This window comes from Salvia hispanica, chromosome 4 (assembly GCF_029641045.1).
Source record: "Salvia hispanica isolate PSC_SH4W2 chromosome 4, Shi_PSC_v1, whole genome shotgun sequence".
In the NCBI taxonomy this organism is placed as follows: Eukaryota; Viridiplantae; Streptophyta; class Magnoliopsida; order Lamiales; family Lamiaceae; genus Salvia; species Salvia hispanica.
The window spans coordinates 15,455,158-15,473,822 of record NC_142695.1 but is presented as its reverse complement, the minus strand read 5'-3'; the positions used below and the strand labels follow the sequence as shown (position 1 = coordinate 15,473,822).

The 18,665-nt window shown below is 38.2% G+C and overlaps 3 protein-coding genes and 1 pseudogene across 5 annotated transcripts; 3 read left to right on the top strand and 1 right to left on the bottom strand.

The window, feature by feature from the left end:
* Positions 1–161: 161 nt before the first annotated feature.
* LOC125194719 (protein decapping 5-like) lies at positions 162–4,084 on the top strand. 2 transcript variants are annotated; one of them, XM_048092954.2, is made up of 8 exons: positions 162–497; positions 1,307–1,407; positions 1,590–1,661; positions 1,738–2,676; positions 3,005–3,067; positions 3,192–3,389; positions 3,477–3,587; positions 3,677–4,084. In XM_048092954.2, exons 1-8 carry the CDS (start codon positions 329–331, stop codon positions 3,836–3,838), a joined length of 1,815 nt encoding a protein of 604 aa, XP_047948911.2. In that variant the 5' UTR covers positions 162–328; the 3' UTR covers positions 3,839–4,084. The 2 variants fall into 2 exon arrangements, with proteins under 2 accessions (XP_047948911.2, XP_088913377.1); XM_089057251.1 differs by having other exon boundaries at positions 163–497; positions 3,192–3,383.
* Positions 4,085–4,133: 49 nt separating this feature from the next.
* Positions 4,134–5,679, bottom strand: LOC125195931 (clavaminate synthase-like protein At3g21360). Its single transcript, XM_048094219.2, has 3 exons — positions 5,148–5,679; positions 4,722–4,975; positions 4,134–4,643 (listed from the first exon to the last, which is right to left on the bottom strand). The coding sequence occupies exons 1-3, from the start codon at positions 5,511–5,513 to the stop codon at positions 4,298–4,300; spliced, it is 966 nt and encodes a 321-aa protein (XP_047950176.1). The 5' UTR covers positions 5,514–5,679; the 3' UTR covers positions 4,134–4,297.
* Positions 5,680–7,122: 1,443 nt separating this feature from the next.
* On the top strand, positions 7,123–11,442 carry LOC125195929 (protein CHUP1, chloroplastic-like). Its single transcript, XM_048094218.2, has 9 exons — positions 7,123–7,606; positions 7,719–7,795; positions 7,890–8,642; positions 8,728–10,035; positions 10,131–10,262; positions 10,423–10,604; positions 10,740–10,851; positions 10,973–11,116; positions 11,205–11,442. The coding sequence occupies exons 1-9, from the start codon at positions 7,501–7,503 to the stop codon at positions 11,298–11,300; spliced, it is 2,910 nt and encodes a 969-aa protein (XP_047950175.1). The 5' UTR covers positions 7,123–7,500; the 3' UTR covers positions 11,301–11,442.
* A 2,220-nt stretch (positions 11,443–13,662) lies between these two features.
* LOC125196479 (uncharacterized) lies at positions 13,663–16,334 on the top strand (annotated as a pseudogene). Its single transcript, XR_016128662.1, has 6 exons — positions 13,663–13,753; positions 14,232–14,294; positions 14,385–14,464; positions 15,137–15,245; positions 15,332–15,491; positions 15,576–16,334. The product of XR_016128662.1 is annotated as an uncharacterized LOC125196479 (transcript).
* Positions 16,335–18,665: the final 2,331 nt, after the last annotated feature.

Here is an 18,665-nt window from a genome sequence, read left to right as displayed (position 1 = left end):
AATAACTAATGCTACTAAAAATGGTTTTCACATCTATTTACTTTCTCCATTTATTTTGATATTTCAGTTATAAAAACCGATATAACAAAAGGTACTCCGTATCTATTTCAGAATCTTTAAAACATCCCTATTTAATGTGGTTATACAATTTATAAATGTATATCCATTGCGATTAAAATCCTGAAAACCCTAACTTATTAATAGAAAAAAAAAAACGATGGAAGGAAATTGTCTATCTAGAAAGAAATTTGCATATATGCGGGAATGATTGTTCATTTTTGGCATAAATAACCGGCAATATTTAGAGAATCAGCAGAAGAATTGGAAGATGGCGGAGGCTCCAACCGCGGCGTCGAGCGGTAGATCTGGCGTCGGCGGAGCATCGGCGGATTCGTACATCGGCAGCTTGATTAGTTTGACTTCGAAGAGTGAGATCAGATACGAAGGTATACTGTACAACATCAACACTGAGGAGTCCAGCATCGGCCTACGCAACGGTGAGAGCCTATTTTTTAATTTGCAGAAATCGTCCAACTTTTTTATTTTATGCGTTTCTCAAATTTTCATTTGCCGCTAATTTGGATTTGGTTTGATCACCATTTTTATTCATCCTTTCAATAGCTGTATTGTTCGCTTGTTTAACTTTCGGAATTTTTACGTTCCGTGTGCCAGATATTGAGTGGCATATGGTTTTCAAATTTCACCGCATTTGTCAATTGTCAGCATTACCATTTTTATCCTTGAAAGAGAGACTGCTTTTGTCAGATGTGTCCGAAGTCGATAGATGTTTATCGCAATTCAGCTTGTGAAATCTCTAATCATTGCTTATGATGAGTATTCCATATCGTCAAATGATGAATACTTGTGGATACACTTTTGATGCACTAACTGTCTAACCTTTCATTTGTTGTGCATATATAACTACTTTTGATGCACTCACTGTCTAACCTTTCATTTGTTGTGCATATATAACTAAGTAGCAGGAGTTTGTCTTCTGCTTTTATAAAATTATGTATTTTAAGGTACTTGTTAGAAATCAAGGATGCTTTATGTTTCAACTTGAAAATCCTCAACTTTTTATTGATAGTTAGGGTGGCGTTTCAACTGACAAAGCTGCTCTTGCTTCTTTCTTGTTGAATGTGATTTATCGATTTTGATTGATTCGTTCATCTCATAGTAATTTATGTTAGGCTTCATTTACATGCCCGTGTATGAGAATAGTAGTGTACTCGAACTTGTTCCTTGGTCTTTGATTTTCATATTGGATTAAATAATTCATTGATTATCTTTATTTATATTGTTGCAGTGAGATCATTTGGAACAGAAGGACGGAAAAAGGATGGACCTCAAGTCCCTCCTAGCGACAAAATTTATGAATACATACTGTTTAGAGGAACTGATATTAAGGTACCTTCATCTCATAATTTCATCTCAGGCTGTTATATTGTATCAACCTTTAATTTGGCACATTTTGTCAGTAGACTCATTTTTGGTTTATTTCCTTATCCATTACTTTTGCTGTATGTGGGTATTGCATTTCCTCATTCAATTCATTCCAGACCTAAGTTTTTACTTGTCTATTTCCACAGGATTTGCAGGTCAAAGCTTCCCCTCCAGTTCAGACTACACCACCTATTAACAGTGATCCTGCAATCATTCAGGCACGTAGTACTGCAATGTATTTCATGATATGATGCATGAAAGAATTTACTCTAATTAGTCTGAGTTCTGATGCAGTCGCAATATCTACGTCCGACAGCCCCACCTACAAGCTTGCCTACAGGTCCTAATGGGTCTTTAGCAGATCTTGGTCTCCATTCTACACCAATGGGACTCCCTGGGTCAAATTTCCAAAGTGGCCTGCCTTTATATCAACCTGGAGGGAACTTGAATTCTTGGGGCCCAACTCCACCTAATGCAAATGGTAGTGGCTTACCTATGCCAATGTATTGGCAGGGATTCTATGGCACACCTAATGTCCTTCCACAACTATCGCAACAGTCCTTGCTTCGGCCGCCTCTTGGCATGTCAATTACTCCGTCTATGCAACAGATGCAATTTCCTGCTTTCAATTCATCTTTACCAACAGCTGCATCTAGCCTGCCCAGTTCTACGGTGCCCGATCACCATTCTTCGTTTATTCCTAACAGTACAAGCTCTTCTAGTTTTCCCTCTAGCAGTTTGCCTGCATCAACTTTGTCTTTAAATCTGCCCCCTTTGCAACCTGTTTCTTTAGCATCTGAAACAATGGCCAATCTGTTGCCAAACAAGGCTCCTGTTTCTGCCATCTCTACCTCAATGCTGAGCTCTAGCTTGCCATCATTGGCTCCATTTTCTGCTCCTGACAATGCAGGAACAACTTCCGCTACTAGCAAGAGCGCAATACCTGTCCCAGCAGCTGTAACTGAGCAGACCATATCTCAGCCTGTAACATCTAATGCTGGGCCATCTGGTTTCGGTCGAATTCAGACTCCACCACCTTCTTTGATAACCCCAGGGCATCTGTTACAATCTGGATCATCTGCTGCTCCTGCACCTCAATCTTTACAAACAACACATAAGGATGTGGAAGTAGTTCAAGTGTCATCAAAGCCTGTGGCTGAATCATCAGCTCCTGGAGCAGCGGAATCTCAACCACCTATATTACCATTGCCACCAAATGCTCGTGCACACAAGGTTGGTTATCTTCTTTTTCCTATACATCTCATTTAGTATGTTCTCCTAACTTTTTAGTTTTGAGCAAAGTATGAGAAATATGTATAGAAATTGCAATTCAATTGGAATTCCATATTTAAAACCTAGTTAAATTGTAGTAGTAGAAAGATGAGTTTGGAACTGAATTAAAAATAATTGGAGAGTCGATTGGTGTTGGGTAGTAGATCATAATGTTTTTTAACTTGGATACTCTTATCCTGTTATTGATTTATGAACAATTAAATTGATATGAATATCTGATACTACTGGACTTTAGGAGCTAATATTGTATCTTCTTGATTTCCCTTAGCCAAATGGAGGCCCGTATTATGCGCGTAACAATTACAGAGGGCGTGGCGGAAGAGGATCTGGGGTAAGATCTCTGTTTGCATGTGTATTTACAATCACATACATACATCAATTTGTTTTATGCTCAGTTACTGGTTCCTTTGTAAATGTTATACAATTTCATAATAGAGCATTTTACTTCCTTGCAGAACCAGCGGCCAGTTATGAAATTTACTGAAGATTTTGATTTTATGGCAATGAATGAGAAATTCAAGAAGGACGAAGTTTGGGGCCATCTGGGAAAAGGTAATAGGTCGCAATCAAAGGATAAAGGACACGGTGATGGCAGTGATGAGGAAGATCTAGAGTATGAGGATGATGTTGAATTTCCTAATGTTGAGGTCAAGGTCAATTTTAGTCAATGCTCAACTTGATTCCCAGCAATTTGTAAAAGATTTCGTGCTAATGCTGAATTATGTTTCTGTTTGCTGCAGCCTATTTACAATAAGGATGACTTCTTTGACTCCCTTTCTTCCAATGCCCTGAATAATGATCCTAATCGTGGAAGGACAAGATACTCGGAGCAAATAAAGTTAGACACAGAGGTATATATATATGTCCAAACCCTGATTATCTATCTTCTAGTTTTTTGGTTTATGCGATAGGCTCTTAGTGATTTTATTGCTGTGTGCAGACATTTGGAGAATATTCAAGGTATCGAGTTGGTAGAGGAGGCCGGGGACAATATCGTGGTGGTGGTCGTTATCGTGGGTCTTTCTATGGAAGAGGAGGAGGAGGAGGTTATGGATATGCAAATAGGGGGCGTGGGCGCAGCATGCAGAGTCCAGCTTCCTAGTGACCGTGATCAGCGTATAAACTTTTGTGTAATGTCTTTGTATTGTGATTGTGATTTTTAGTGTTAAACTTAGGGTGAAGGGATAGAGTCGTTGATCTTCCTCTTTTGTTAAATCCTTCCTATTTTCATCGACATGAAGTTGAAGAGGCTACGAGTAGAGGTGGTGCTAGTTGCTGATATATATTTCGTTTATAGGAGATGTATTTATACTGCAAGGTAATGAAGAATTGAAGTATTTTCTCCTCAGTGTTAAATGGTTGATCAGTATGTACTTTTATCGTGAACGAATCAATCATTCAGAAGAAAAAATTTATTTTATAGTAATTGATAGGAATGATACAATCGATGTAGTTAAATATAAGAGTAACAGTAGATGCCCATGTATATATGCCCTGTGATGAGAGGAGAGGGCTTTATTTTTGGTAATGAAGAGCATCTTATTTTGGGGTGATTGGGATCTTATTTGCAAGTAGCAACCAAAACCTTTCTAGGTGGAAGTGCAGGCCTTCTACCATGAAGTGTAGCATAATTATCCAGGAATAGGACATCACCCTTTTGCCACTTGAACTGGATGCTCTCCTCTTCTATAATCTCCCCACATCTCTTGACCACATCGGCCGGTATCTCAGAGCCGTCGGCCATGGTGGCGGAGCTGAGGTCCTTCCCATGCATCCCGACAACCGTGTTGAACCACATCCTCCTCCCCTTCCTGCCCTCAAAAACCCTCGTCAAGCACCTCGGCCCCAGTATCGTCTTCACCCCGCCATTCGCCAGCCACTCCACGTCCATCCCCAGTGCCCTCGCCCTGAACACGCAACGCAACCTTCAGATCATTCAAACAAATACTAGATAGCAAAAATATGTTAGGTAAGGGAGACATTACCTTCTCTCGGCTTCAGCAGGGTCCGTGGTGGCAAAGGCATCCTGCCAACCGCGACCCCTCATCGACCCCGTGTTGTCATTGCTCAGAGCTGTGAAGGTGTACCTCAGCCCCTTCTTCTCCAGCTCCTCCACCATCTCCGGAAACTCCTGCACCATCCGCTCCGTCACCCGGAAACTCGGTACGAAAGGCGTCTCACCGCCTTCCGGTGATGGTACTTCACAGAATAGTATCACCTTCTTTGGGAATTCCTTTATCTGGAAGGACATAATAAATGTTAGATATTAGTGATATTACTACCACCTTCGTTCACTATCAATAGTCTTAATAGTAGAAAATACGGATTTTAATGTAAAAATGAAAAGACACTAAGTTTTGTGAGACGGACCAAAATAGAAAAACAAGACTAGTCGTGGATGGAATACTTACAAGGACCATCTCGTGGTGGTAGTAAATGAACTCGGAGAGGGGGCCTTCATTGGCTGTCCAGACCCTCTTGTGGATGTGGGTGCGAGGAGCGGGCCCCACGTACCGGATGTCCTCCCAGCCGAAGGTCTCGATGATGTCGTTGAACTCCACGGCATTCTGAACGTCGAATCCCCTCAAGAGAACAGCGCTGTTCTTGGTGATCATCTGGTCGAACCACTCCTTGTTCCTATCCAAGGCCTCCAGCAACGACTTGACGTCGCTCTTGGCCTCGCTCGGAGGCTGCAGCACGAGCGGCAGAGTCTCTCCGTCGATCTGCTTCTCGCCCTCGCACTTCCCCACCTTGAAATCCTTGCAACTGAACTCCATATTATTGCAATGTATGTGTGTATGTATCTGATACAATTTGGAAACTATACTATTTATAGGAAGCTGTGCTACTTATCAATTGATTGTGATCATCACTTTGTAATCCACGTATTTTGTCGTTTTTGGAAATGATGTATAGCTTCAAGGAATATATTGTAGGTTGATTAGTTGCGTGAATTTTGTCGATGGATTTTGCATTGTAGAAAGGCATCTGCCGCTGCCTAACTAGAGTAATTTTAATTCAAATTAATAGTATCAGATTTTGATGCCAAGAGCTTGTGTAACGGTAACAACAACGTTGTCGCAGATAAAACATGACACAACGCACGAACGAATTTGGCAATTAGTGTGTTTTGTTTGAATTAGAGATTTGGCTGCAGCTAATGTGTGTTTACGAACACAACGGGTCATGGGGTTGTACATAACTATGTTTTTATCAACACCCAAAAGTTTACTGAGTCAAGACAAACTAAGAGGACTCAAATTCGGAATCCGCTTTCATAAATTCGTTATTGTCCTGCCATTCATTAAAGCTTCTAAAGAATAAATAAATCATGTTGCCGAAATTGGATTAAATCAATGTTTCCACCCTGATAGTGCCATTTACTATTTTTTTTATTTCGAACCATCAATATATATATTCTAAATATAATTAATACTAATATAAATAAAAACAAAAAAATGTGTGTAGTACAAAATAATAGAGTACTATTAAATCAGTTTTGAAATGTTAGATAATTTTCTCCGTGTCTCACACAATGTAGGGATTGAATTAGCGATTTCTTTTGCTTCAGTTCTCATGGATAAAATGTATTTATGATATAGATTTCCAATTACTACACTTCCGTTGAATCTTTGATCTTTTCATAATAAATACGTGTTGTTGGTTTTAAGGATGTAGATTATCGATCACTCTACTTCCCTAGGATTATTAATCTACATAATCTGGTTCGGTTTGAAATTTCTTTGAAAAATAAAAAAAACATTCCATGTAACCGTAGGGCCAAAGGCCCAACTATATAACTTAACGGCCTCACAGTCTAATCTCGAGTCGACCCAATGGGCCACTCTATTTATTCACATGCTTATTGTGGGGTCCACTAGAAACGAATTAAATTTTGGTCGGATTTTAGTGTGAGCGCCAGCTTTATATAGCACTCAATTTGTCATGAAATAATCACAAATGCAGCCAAAAAGCATATCCAATAATATACGCAGATCTTTGGTCTAATCTACTTTTGTTATGGATAACTAATTCTATCCATCCATATGCACCCAATTCGACCTTTTCTCAGCCTTCACAAATACTCAAATTTACCTCCTCTCTTTTTAGTTTTCCAACCATATGCTATTTTAACATATTTCTGTATAATCTAATGAAAAAAAGTTATTGCAAAAATACAAACATGAAATTGGACCAAAAACTTCATATTTAGTTGCACTAACCACGATTTCTCAAAGAAGCTGAAGCAACATTAATACAAGTCGGTTAATTCTTGTCAAGTTTACATCTTTCATTTACTGTTGCCATTTTCAGTCCATAAATCTATATCAAATGTCACCCTTTTTTTTTTCTTTTTTTATTTTTTTCCAGTTATTTGCTGGTTAGCGAGTCAGACCCACCACCTGTTTGTAGAATTGCAATCCTCTTGGAGGATAACTGCCAATTGGCCACTCGAAAATTGGTGGCTCCTGTAGCTTCTACTCCACAGACTGTGTTGAATATTTCTATTTATCAGAAACTTTGTTTGCAAGCAAGTTTTTCTCATTTTCTGTGAAGATAATGCTCTTGAGTAATAAAAATAATATCTTGTACTATCATTTGACATCCTAGGAAAGAAGAAAACTTATTCCTTGTGATTGTATGGATTATTGGATTGAAGCATGAGATATGGGGTTGGAGGGAGATGAGGGAAAGCCTTCTTGAGGCACTGTTTTTATTATTCTATGAGTGGAAAACACAGTATTTTCCATCAACAATACCTACATGATTGTCAGGTTAGGCTTTGTTGTTGCTGCTATTGCAGCAATTGCAGTTAAGCAGGCTGGTAACAAGAACTCGAGGCCACCGGGTAATTCGAAAAAACCCAAAGGTATGCTTATTGTATTGTAATGAATCAAAAGCAGCTTCATTTGTGTAGGCTTGTTGTGATTTTGCATGCTTAATTTGTGTCATTCACTTTGAAATTTGGTTGCTTTGAGCAGTAGAAAATGATGAAGCATGGAATGAAGGGGAGGAAGAGAAGGAGCATGCTGTGTATTCAGATAGGGATTTCAAAGAGGTGGTTACAGATACATATATATCTACATGTGATTGATTTCATGGATTTGTTGATGTGAATTTGACATTTTTGTAAGATGTTTGAAACTTTGTAGGGTGAAGAGGAAGAGGATAAAGAAGAGGTGAAGTTGATCAACAGCATCATAAATCCTGCTCTAAGCAGCCCTCCTGATTTTGAGGATGAGTATTTGCCAGAATTTGATAGCCTTTTGTCTGGGGAGATTGATTTTCCATTGCCTACTGATAAGTATGACACGGCCGCCAATCTCAAAGCAGAGAAAGACAGGGTTTACGAGAGTGAGATGGCGAATAATGCAAGCGAGCTGGAGAGACTGCGTGATTTGGTTAAAGAGTTGGAAGAGAGGGAGGTGAAGCTCGAAGGGGAGCTGCTAGAGTACTACGGACTCAAGGAGCAAGAGTCGAGCATTGCTGAGCTGCAGAAACAGCTTAAGATCAAGACAGTGGAGATTGACATGCTCAACATAACCATAAACTCTTTGCAGGCTGAGAGGAAGAAACTCCAAGAGGAGCTGTCGCAGGGAGTCGCTGCTCGGAAAGAGCTTGATACTGCGAGGAGGAAGATAAAGGAACTGCAGAAGCAGATTCAGCTTGAAGCCAACCAGACAAAAGGCCAACTCTTGTTGCTGAAGCAGCAAGTTAGTGGGCTTCAAAGCAAAGAGCAGCAAAGTGCAGAACTCGACAAGAAGCTTAAAGCCGTCAAGGAGTTGGAGGTTGAGGTGATGGAGCTTAAGAGGAAGAACAAAGAGCTGCAGTATGAAAAGAGGGAACTGATAGTTAAGCTGGATTCTGCTGAATCCCAAGTTAGAACTCTTTCGAACATTACTGAGGTAATTTTTTTTTTCACACTGCATATTTGTACAAGCATATTTTGCTGGAAGATTCTTGATATGATCTAGTTTTGTGCTGTTTCAGACAGAAATGGTTGCCAAGGTGAGAGAAGAGGTCAATGAAATGAAGCATGCAAACGAGGATCTCGTCAAGCAAGTCGAAGGGCTTCAAATGAACAGATTCAGTGAAGTTGAAGAGCTTGTGTATCTTCGTTGGGTGAACGCGTGCCTAAGGTTTGAGCTGCGCAACTACCAAACGCCCTCCGGGAAAGTGTCAGCTCGCGATCTTAGTAAAAGTTTGAGCCCAAGATCCCAAGAGAAGGCTAAACAGCTCATGTTGGAGTATGCAGGATCAGAGCGTGGAGGAGGGGACACGGATATGGAGAGCAACTTCGACAATACCTCTGTTGACAGTGAGGATTTTGATAATATGTCTGTTGATAGTTCCACGAGCAGATTCAGCAGTCTTAGCAAGAAGCCTAGTTTGATGCAGAAGCTGAAGAGGTGGGGAAAGAGAGACGACTCAAGCGTGCTCTCCTCTCCTGCTCGATCTTTTGCAGGAGGATCACCAGCCAGGAAACCTAGAGGCCCCCTAGAAGCTCTGATGCTAAGAAATGCAGGAGATGGCATTGCCATCACTAGCTTTGGAACTGGAGAGAATGATGAGTTCAATTCCCCTGAAACTCCAAAATTGCCTCCTGGTGATTCACTCAACAATGTAGCGTCATCTTTCCATTTGATGTCCAAATCAGTCGAAGGCGTTCTTGATGAGAAGTATCCTGCATACAAAGACCGGCATAAGCTCGCATTGGAGAGAGAGAAACATATCAAGGAGAAAGCTCAGCAAGCAAGAGCTGTGAAATTTGGTGACCCTTTGAGGGTGGATGGTAAATCTGTTTCTCTGCCCCCAAAGCTTGCTCTTATAAAAGAGAAACCTATTATCTCTGCAAGCGCAAATGACCCGTCCGGTGAGAGCAAAACCGATTCTCCAATAATCAGCAAAATGCACCTTGTAGAGATTGAGAAACGCGCTCCAAGGACTCCTCGACCACCCCCCAAGGCGTCAGGAGGTACTTCGGGCGACACTAACACGAGTGCTCCAAGCCGAGTGCCAGGAGGGCCGCCTCCACCACCTCCCCCTCCGGGTGCACCTCTGCCTCCACCTCCACCAGGTGGGCCTCCTCGCCCTCCGCCTCCACCGGGAAGTCTTACCCGAGGGGGTGCAGGTGGTGATAAAGTTCACCGGGCTCCTGAACTTGTCGAGTTCTACCAGTCATTGATGAAACGGGAGGCGAAGAATACAAACGCCTTGATCTCTACATCATCAAACACCTCTGAAGCAAGAAGCAACATGATTGGGGAGATTGAGAACAGATCATCCTTCCTGCTAGCTGTATACTAAAACTCCATTTTCTTTCTTTCAGTAGTAATATCACTCAACCTTTGTCAAAACTAACAATGCAACAAATCTCGAACTCTTGCAAACAGGTGAAAGCTGATGTGGAAACCCAAGGTGAATTTGTCCAGTCATTGGCTTCTGAAGTCAGAGCAGCTTCTTTTACAAACGTAGATGATTTGCTGGCATTCGTAAACTGGCTAGACGAGGAGCTCTCCTTCTTGGTAAATTGCTCTGTTCATAATCGGGAAATCATAAATGGAGTGTGCTCGGAAATTATTTCTCTTTGATGATAGTTGTAATCGATCATGTTACAAGTACATGAGTCGTGTATTATTAGAAAAGATGTTGTTAATGAATCTTTTGTGCTCGCATCTGTGCTAGGTTGATGAGCGCGCAGTCCTCAAGCACTTCGACTGGCCAGAGGGGAAAGCAGACGCATTAAGAGAGGCAGCATTCGAGTATCAGGACCTCAGGAAACTGGAGAGCCTCGTTAGAACATTCACTGATGATGAGAATCTCCCTTGTGATGCTGCTCTGAAGAAGATGTATAAGTTGCTCGAAAAGTAAGTTCTCTCTAGCAAGACACTCTCGGATAATTGGATTACTCAAATCAGTTCAAATGGTCGACGCAACTCTAGAAAAAACATTAGCCTTTCAAACTTATATTGCTGAGTTTTTGTAACTTTCGTCTCTCACAGAGTGGAGAATGGTGTCTATGCCTTGCTACGAACACGAGACATGGCCGTTTCCCGGTATAAAGAATTTGGCATTCCAGTGGAGTGGCTTCTTGATTCTGGAGTAGTAGGCAAGGTAAGTAACATCCCAAAACAGAATCAAAATAGGGCTTAAACATGCAACCATCAGTTATAAATTCAAGTTCATTATCATGCTTTTCATGATAAATGACACAAATTAACATTTATGTATGTAGATCAAGCTTTCGTCTGTTCAACTAGCGCGAAAATACATGAAGCGCGTTGCAACAGAGCTCGATGCAATGAATGAACCGGAGAAGGAACCTAACAAGGAATTCTTACTCCTACAAGGTGTCCGGTTTGCTTTCAGAGTGCATCAGGTATACACATTTTTAAATGCTGGTGAAAAATAAAAATAGTCGGAAAATAAGGAATTCGAGCTCATGACCTTTCGAATAATTGTTTCAGTTTGCGGGAGGGTTCGATGCAGAGAGCATGAAGGCTTTTGAAGAGCTGAGAAGCCGTGCTAATACTGCTACAGCAAATAATAATCAAGAAGAATGAATTTATTTTTGTTTAATGGAGTATATATATATTCTTTACGAAAGCTCTTTTTTGTATGTCCTCATTATAGTTGTACATTTTTATCATCTGTAAGAACAATTTCTTTTACTTAGATCAGTTATATAATAAAATTATAACAATACCCTTCCTGCTTCCTAGCTTGTTTCATCCTTATATGAAAAAAGTAAAAAAAAAAAATCTAAAGTTTAGGATTTAGTAATGATATTATGTGAACTAGATTAAAATGGACTTCTTTCAAAAAAGATTTTTAAGGGCCAACCGAATACACGTCTAATTAGCCAGCTCATCACGTGCGTTACACACGCCAATATGAATATTAGTACTATTAATTGTAGTATGTGCTCCTAAATATTTTGACCAAACAAAATTAATTAAACCAATATTCATGAGCTATCTAAATTAAGAAAACACCCCATTAATTAAAATTTCATTCACCGTTACATACTTACATACATAACGGCGGTTAAAATGCCCATAAAACTTTATTCATCAAATTCCAAATATATGCCTTACAATGTGTATCGACCCCATATTCTAACGAAACTAAAAGAAATATCAAAATGTATCTTATGTAAACTTTGAATTCTAAGCTTATTTCTCATCATCATACAAATGTACAACACTTCGACGATAATTCAAAATAATTCAAGTATATTTTGTGATTACCAAGAATTAATTTGGTAACATATCACACTAACAGTGTAACCATACCGAATATCTTCAAGCTCGAGCTAACTAATGGTGCAACGGGTTGGGACCGGTTGGTACCAATCGCTTCTCGACCCCATAACGTGGGTCGATTTTGCCTCCGTCACCGGCCGGGGGTGGTCCTTCCCGCGGGTGGCGTTTGAGGAATGGAGTGAAATCAAATTTGTGGCTAGCTAGTGCTCTGCGATGAGAGAGTGATCCGGGCGCCGGCATGGGCCTCTCGAGGTGGTGGAATTCATGAGAGAGAACCAAGAAGAGGAAGAGGGAGAAGCAAAGGGAGTATAGAAGGAGATGGATTTTCATAATCATAATAATGTGGAGAGTTTAGTTGGTGAAGGAGGAGAAGGGTTTGAAGAGGAAGCATGGAGCAATGGAATAAGGAGAATAATGAGGGCAAATTTTGTATAGTGGGAATGGGAAATTTTCAACGGTTGACAGCTTGAATCTTATGGAGAATAGGGTGGGAATTTATAGGTTTTTTGTACTTGCTTACATGTGAGAATTAAGCTAGTTAATAATGGAGTTTAATGAGGCATTAGAGAGAATTAGGGGGGGGGGGGGGGGGGGTGGAGGTGGGGCAGTTTTCAATAAATGTTGCTTAGAATTCAAGAAAGTTGAAAAATGGTCATTATGTTATTGTCAACTCCTTAATTATATTCTCTTTGATTAATTATGTTTTAGAATTCAATGTTACTATTCATATCTTGAAAGTAGGGAGTATATATGGAAGTCAAATTCACTTTTTGTGAGGAAATAAATTAAAAAATTGCTTCCATAGCTAGGCTCTCGGTCAAATCCCATTAAATAAATTAGGAAACGAGAATCCAATTATCCAAGGCCAGAGAAAATAATGTCACGATTTGTATATTAAGCTGAATTATTTCATAAAATGATTAAGTGCATAAAATGTACAGTATTTCATAAGATAGGTATGCACCTAATTTTATAACACTAAGATTTTATGTGCCGACAAGTATCATTGACATATTTCATAGAGCAATAAATGGATGAACAGTTTGAGAAAGGTGAAGAAAAATCATTATCATTATTGGAAGAAAAAGAAAAAGGTGAAGGTGAAGTTTGACGAAGAAGAATAACAACATGAATATTGATGGTCATATCTCTCTCACTCACACACACACACAATCCCTCTAGATCATCTTTATTCTTTGGATCATAATTATATTGTACAATCATAAGAAAAAATCATGAAAAGTTCGCGATTACGTTTGTGCGTATGTCATGGGCCCCCTAAAATTCTTAATAATAGTAATTTTTGCCTACTTTTCCACCTCAATTATGAGGTGGATAATTCTTACAACCTAATTGTTGATGTCATTCATCGTTATTAACTCATTAATTTTAAAAATCGAATCAAACTTGTCAAAATTTTTTGAGATAATATCAAATGGGTCATGGGTGTGAGATGTTATATTTAAAACTTAAAAGTATACTTTATTCATAAAACACAAATAACGCATCATTTTAAATTTCAATAACATCATAAAATAGGAGTGGGTTGGGCTTTTGAATATTATTTAAAAATTGAAGGCCCAATGGGCCTGGCGCCAAAACGCGCAAAGTCCAAAATTATAAAACGACGCCGTAAACCGAATTTACCTGTAGTAAAAAGTTATAGGAGAGGAAAAATCCTTGATTCACAATTTTAAAGGCTTGGCCGTAATCATCAAATTCATTGCGCAAGACAACCAAATCGCAATATGGTATGGAATACTCTCTCTGTTGCTTTTCTCACATATGATTTTTGAGGGTTTAGGCTTTGAAACTGTTTTGTGATCGACTCATGAGTTTAACAACAGCATTTTACGGGAATCGGGAACGTATTTGATTGTTCTATGCGAAATTGAGCTTGTTTGGTTGATTGGAAGACTGTATTTATCATGCGGCATCAGCTGCAGTTCTTAATTTCTTGTACAGTGATTCTAGTTAGGTCTTCGACATCAACGTATTTTTCCGAGCTTTAAAATTCAATTGTTCGTATATTCATAGGAAGGTGATTTTTTGTTTTCCCCTTGGGTACAACAGTTTATAAGGAGTAGTATTGTATAAAGGGAGGGGCTTCTTCACATTTTAGGTTTAATCAATGTATTGTAAAAATTTCTTAATTGATGCTTCACGCTTTTTTATTGTAATGAAAAGTTTGTTTTTCGAGTTATTAATAGTATATTTCGGTTCCTGCAGTCGACGCTTGCAGCAGCTCGGGCAGATAACTATTACTACCCACCAGAATGGGAGCCGAAGAAGGTGTGTTTCTGCTTTAACTTCCTCACTTGCATTTTTACAAGGATTGTGTTTATTTATATGCTAATAATCTTTTGTTGCATTTGTTTGCAGGGTGGGTTAAACAAGTTCAATGGTCAGCATGCTCTGAGGGAGAGAGCAAGAAAAATAGATCAAGGCATCTTGATTATAAGGTACTGAACCATGCTAGATTATATTTAGTGAACCTCTGTTAAACCCCTTGACTGTCAAATGTGAAAAGCATGTTTATTGGATTCAGGGTGCTTTACTGACAGAGGGAAGTGATGTTAAGATTAGGACTAGATATGGCTTTGACATTATATGATAGTAATGTAAGTTGTGGTCGAATGCCCAGTCCAGTTTGATTCAGTAATATGACAATAAGTCTTTTGGACAATGGACACCAGGTTATATGCTGCTATCATTGCTTCTCCAAAGAACATGTTTTCAACTTATATATATATATTCATGGATATTTTGAGCAATAATAATGACTTTTTGATACTCCATATCTGATTATTTTTCTTCATGATTTCTGACTGCAATTCTGGTAATAGGGAGGATATTTTGAGTTTTGGAGTACAAGTGTAATCCCAATATGTAGTCTAGTATTCACAAACAAAAGGCATGGTTTCCTTCAAATTCCTGTGATGAGGAATAATTTGGCTGTAGTGTTAATAGTTATCATGACTGTTTGTAAAACAATTCAATAAATGATTATAATTACTTGCTGAAGGAGCACCAGGCGTTTGTGAAGATAATACTGATTTATACTCCATAAGCTAATGCCATCTTTATATTTTGAGATTTGAATACATGTTTATCATTTGCCTTAATTTTCACAGGTTTGAGATGCCTTATAATATTTGGTGTGGTGGCTGTGAGTCTATGATTGCAAAGGGTGTAAGGTTCAATTCAGAGAAAAAGCAAGTGGGGAATTACTACTCTACGAAGGTATTTTGTTTGCCTCGAACTGGATACTGAACTCATTCATAAAATTATCAGCTCAGCTGGTTACAAATACCTTCTTTTTTCTGCAGATATGGAGCTTTAGTATGAAGGCACCTTGCTGCAAACATGAGATTGTTATTCAAACTGATCCACAAAATTGCGCTTATGTGATTATGAGTGGAGCCAGACAAAAGGTTGAGGAATATGATGCCGAAGATGCTGAGACCTTGGCACTCCCTGTAGATGATGGTGAGTGTTGCATATGTATACAAACAAATACACCTGGATTTTTATTTTGTTCCCCTTAAACTAATCTTTACATTTTATTTTTAGATAAGAGTAAACTTGCGGATCCTTTTAAGCGGCTTGAACATCAGGAAGGAGATATGAAGAAGAAGAAAGAAGCTGAGCCTGTATTGGTACACCTGCTGCGAATATCAGACTCCAGGCATTTAGATGATTATGCACTGAACAAATCGCTGCGGGTGACGCATAGGAATCAGAAGAAAAGGGTAGCTGAAGAAGAAGCTAGCGCTAGGAAATCAGGATTTGGGTTAAGACTTCTCCCAAGCTCAGAAGAGGATGCAGCATCTGCTAAGCGTATTAAATTTGCTAAAAAGTTTGAGAAGAATAGAAAAGACAAGAGGGCGCTAATTCAAGCAGCCTCGATATTTTCTGGATCATCTTCTTCTGCCTCTGAGAAAAGACGGTTAGAGCTAGAAGCTACAAGGAGAAAAATAAATGCCACCACTGCATCAAGCTGTTAGCTGGAGGAGTCAAGCCATCGTCATGGGCTCGTCATTCTGCCCCATCTCGAAAATCCATGAGATCCTAAGGTGATAAACAACTATCTCGCCTGTAACCACTGGTATATCAGTAACTCGCCATTTGCTAATTTGCAATCCCAGTTTGTAAATATTGTGTAATATTAGTAACTCGCCATTTGCTAATTTGCAATCCCAATTTGTAAATATTGTGTATCACCAATGAGCCTAAGTTTCTTTGACCTTTAAACCACTCTTTCTTTGTATTTTTGTACGTTATAAATTGCATTGAGCCCGAATTCGCAGTTATATATCTTCGTTTTTGGAACTTTTAAGGACTTCAAAGTGTATGATCCGAAATATGTAATTACAAGTTATTGAGACTGTAAAATGAAGTGGAAAACAAAAGAAAAGTGTATGAAATATGAAATTAGAAAAAGGAAAAAAGAATAAAAAGTGAAGTGTCAAAACTGAAAAAACACAATAGGCTACCGGCAGAGTATGAAGCTAGGTAGTGATGGTAATTATCCAAAACTTTGAATTATAATATAATCCGTAGATAGTTATTCCTTGTGTCGTGAAAGATGAAGTTATGTGATTTGAATCTTAAATTTCGTTGCTTATAGATCAAAGTCCTACTCTATTTTGGACATCATTTAGGACTGCCTATTAAATTCCAAATTTTGCTTTTGTGGTTTACACTTATACCTCAAAATATTACTTGCACTTCTATATTCTAGACACTTTAAAGAGTGAATTATTAAAATGGTTTCTGGACTTTATCGTTTGCTGCGTATTTGAACTTTGAAATGATATGATTTGCGGTTTATCCACTTTAATATTTGTACTTTTTTTTTTGTCATTTTACACCTTTTTTCAGATTTAAATACCCCATGAAGAACATTCATATACTGTTCTTTATCCTACTCATTTTGCCAGCGGAAAAAGTAAGAGACAAAATGAGTGAGTAAAGAAAAGTACACAAATGACCTCTATGGCATGGGGTATTTATATCTAAAATCATTGAAAAATATGTAAAGAGGACCAAAAATGTACAATGATGGACAACAAATGATATTTTGAATTAGGGATCGTAGACGTGCAAACGGCAAAGTTAGGTATAGTAGTTATTCATTATCTTTATCTTAGATACAATACTCCTACTAGAATTCTACAGAACTTATTCCTAATTTCCTATGCACTAGATTTGCAACAAGTACTAGTACTACTATGTACTCCCTCTGTTCCATATTAATGGAGATGTTTCTTTTCGGCACAGAGATTAAGATAAATTGTGTTAGGTAAGTTAAGTAAAGAGAGAATAAAGTGAAAAATGAGAAAGTGAGAGAGATGAAGAGAGAATAAAGTAAGAGAGAATAAATTAGGTGTGGAAAAATGTGTTGACTTTTACTAAAAAGGGCAATGACTCTATTACTATGGAACGTACTAAAATGGCAAAATGACTCTATTACTATGAAACGGAGGGAGTAGTTCACTATCACAATTAAGGAAAAAGGACCCTCCAGGAAATTAATCATGGCTGATGTACATAGCAAAATTACCAAAAGCATGTACTCCTAATCAATAAAAATAAAGATATTTCCTTAAATTCTTACAAAACAGAAAATGCACCCCTTTTTCAAAACATAGGTGCTATCACATGGATATACATGAAATTTGAAGCGTAGTCTTAGCCACCTAACATTTCTCCCTCACCACGCAACCCTACACATCAACTACTGCATTAGTATATCATATGCCATTTTTAAAGTAGAAGATTTACTTTATTCTAGTAGTAAGTTATAGGCTTTTAATTACTTTTTCAGCTAAATCTTTTCTCTCTCCAAGGATATAGTAGTAATTGCTAGTAGCTGCATAATTGTGGCCCATCTACTTTTTTTGGTATGATGATCAAGTACACAAAAATATGGCTGATATAGCTACACATGTATATATGTGTGTGCAAAAATCTTTAGGCTGATTTTATAATCTTGATTTTTGATAGCTATTATTGGACATAGATTCCACTTTAAACAGCTTACATAAACAGACAAATTTAGTAAAATTATTCTTGTTTCAGTTTAGGGCCCTCTTTTTCTCCCATGCGCATGCTTTTGCTCTGTGTGTTTGACAAAATCGCAGGATATGAGGATTTCTACTTCCCAATTTATCTGCCAATATCTTTACATTTTCTGCTATATTCACAGGGATAAAAACTTTTCACGATTTGCATTCAGTTGGAGACCACCCTATGAAGTTGTGAATGATTCAATATTCATCTTCCTAATTCAAAAGGTACTGTATTTTTTTTCAATGTTATTTATTTGGATCATTATTCTATGGCTGGTCAGTTAAATTTTTTTTTTTCCTTTGAGACATGTTTTGTTTATATATAAACACTTGCATACGTCATTCAAGAATTCTAGTTTAATTTGGTATTTTAAGCTTAGGGCTTCGAGTTAATTTATAATTATATATAGTATTCATATTCCTATATATCAATTAATGGTTAAGGTAAATCTTGTATATATATTTTAGTTTTATGTGTGCTAACTTGGGTGAAGAGTTGAAGATCGAATTAGTAATTTTCTAACTTTTTAATTGGATAAAAAGGCTCTAACCACTAAAGATAGTGAGCATCAAAAGTACGAAGTTCAAT

What these genes read in the sequence shown, in the direction of transcription:
- LOC125194719 (XM_048092954.2), top strand. Translation starts at nt 329, where the DNA reads ATGGCGGAGGCTCCAACCGCGGCGTCGAGCGGTAGATCTGGCGTCGGC. An exon ending in TTAGAGGAACTGATATTAAG is followed by an intron (nt 1,408 to 1,589) that starts GTACCTTCATCT and finishes CTATTTCCACAG; the next exon opens with GATTTGCAGGTCAAAGCTTC. An exon ending in AAATAAAGTTAGACACAGAG is followed by an intron (nt 3,588 to 3,676) that starts GTATATATATAT and finishes TGCTGTGTGCAG; the next exon opens with ACATTTGGAGAATATTCAAG.
- LOC125195931 (XM_048094219.2), bottom strand. Translation starts at nt 5,513, where the DNA reads ATGGAGTTCAGTTGCAAGGATTTCAAGGTGGGGAAGTGCGAGGGCGAG. An exon ending in ACCACCACGAGATGGTCCTT is followed by an intron (nt 4,976 to 5,147) that starts GTAAGTATTCCA and finishes ATGTCCTTCCAG; the next exon opens with ATAAAGGAATTCCCAAAGAA. An exon ending in CCTGCTGAAGCCGAGAGAAG is followed by an intron (nt 4,644 to 4,721) that starts GTAATGTCTCCC and finishes TTGCGTGTTCAG; the next exon opens with GGCGAGGGCACTGGGGATGG.
- LOC125195929 (XM_048094218.2), top strand. Translation starts at nt 7,501, where the DNA reads ATGATTGTCAGGTTAGGCTTTGTTGTTGCTGCTATTGCAGCAATTGCA. An exon ending in CTCTTTCGAACATTACTGAG is followed by an intron (nt 8,643 to 8,727) that starts GTAATTTTTTTT and finishes GTGCTGTTTCAG; the next exon opens with ACAGAAATGGTTGCCAAGGT. An exon ending in TTGCTTTCAGAGTGCATCAG is followed by an intron (nt 11,117 to 11,204) that starts GTATACACATTT and finishes TAATTGTTTCAG; the next exon opens with TTTGCGGGAGGGTTCGATGC.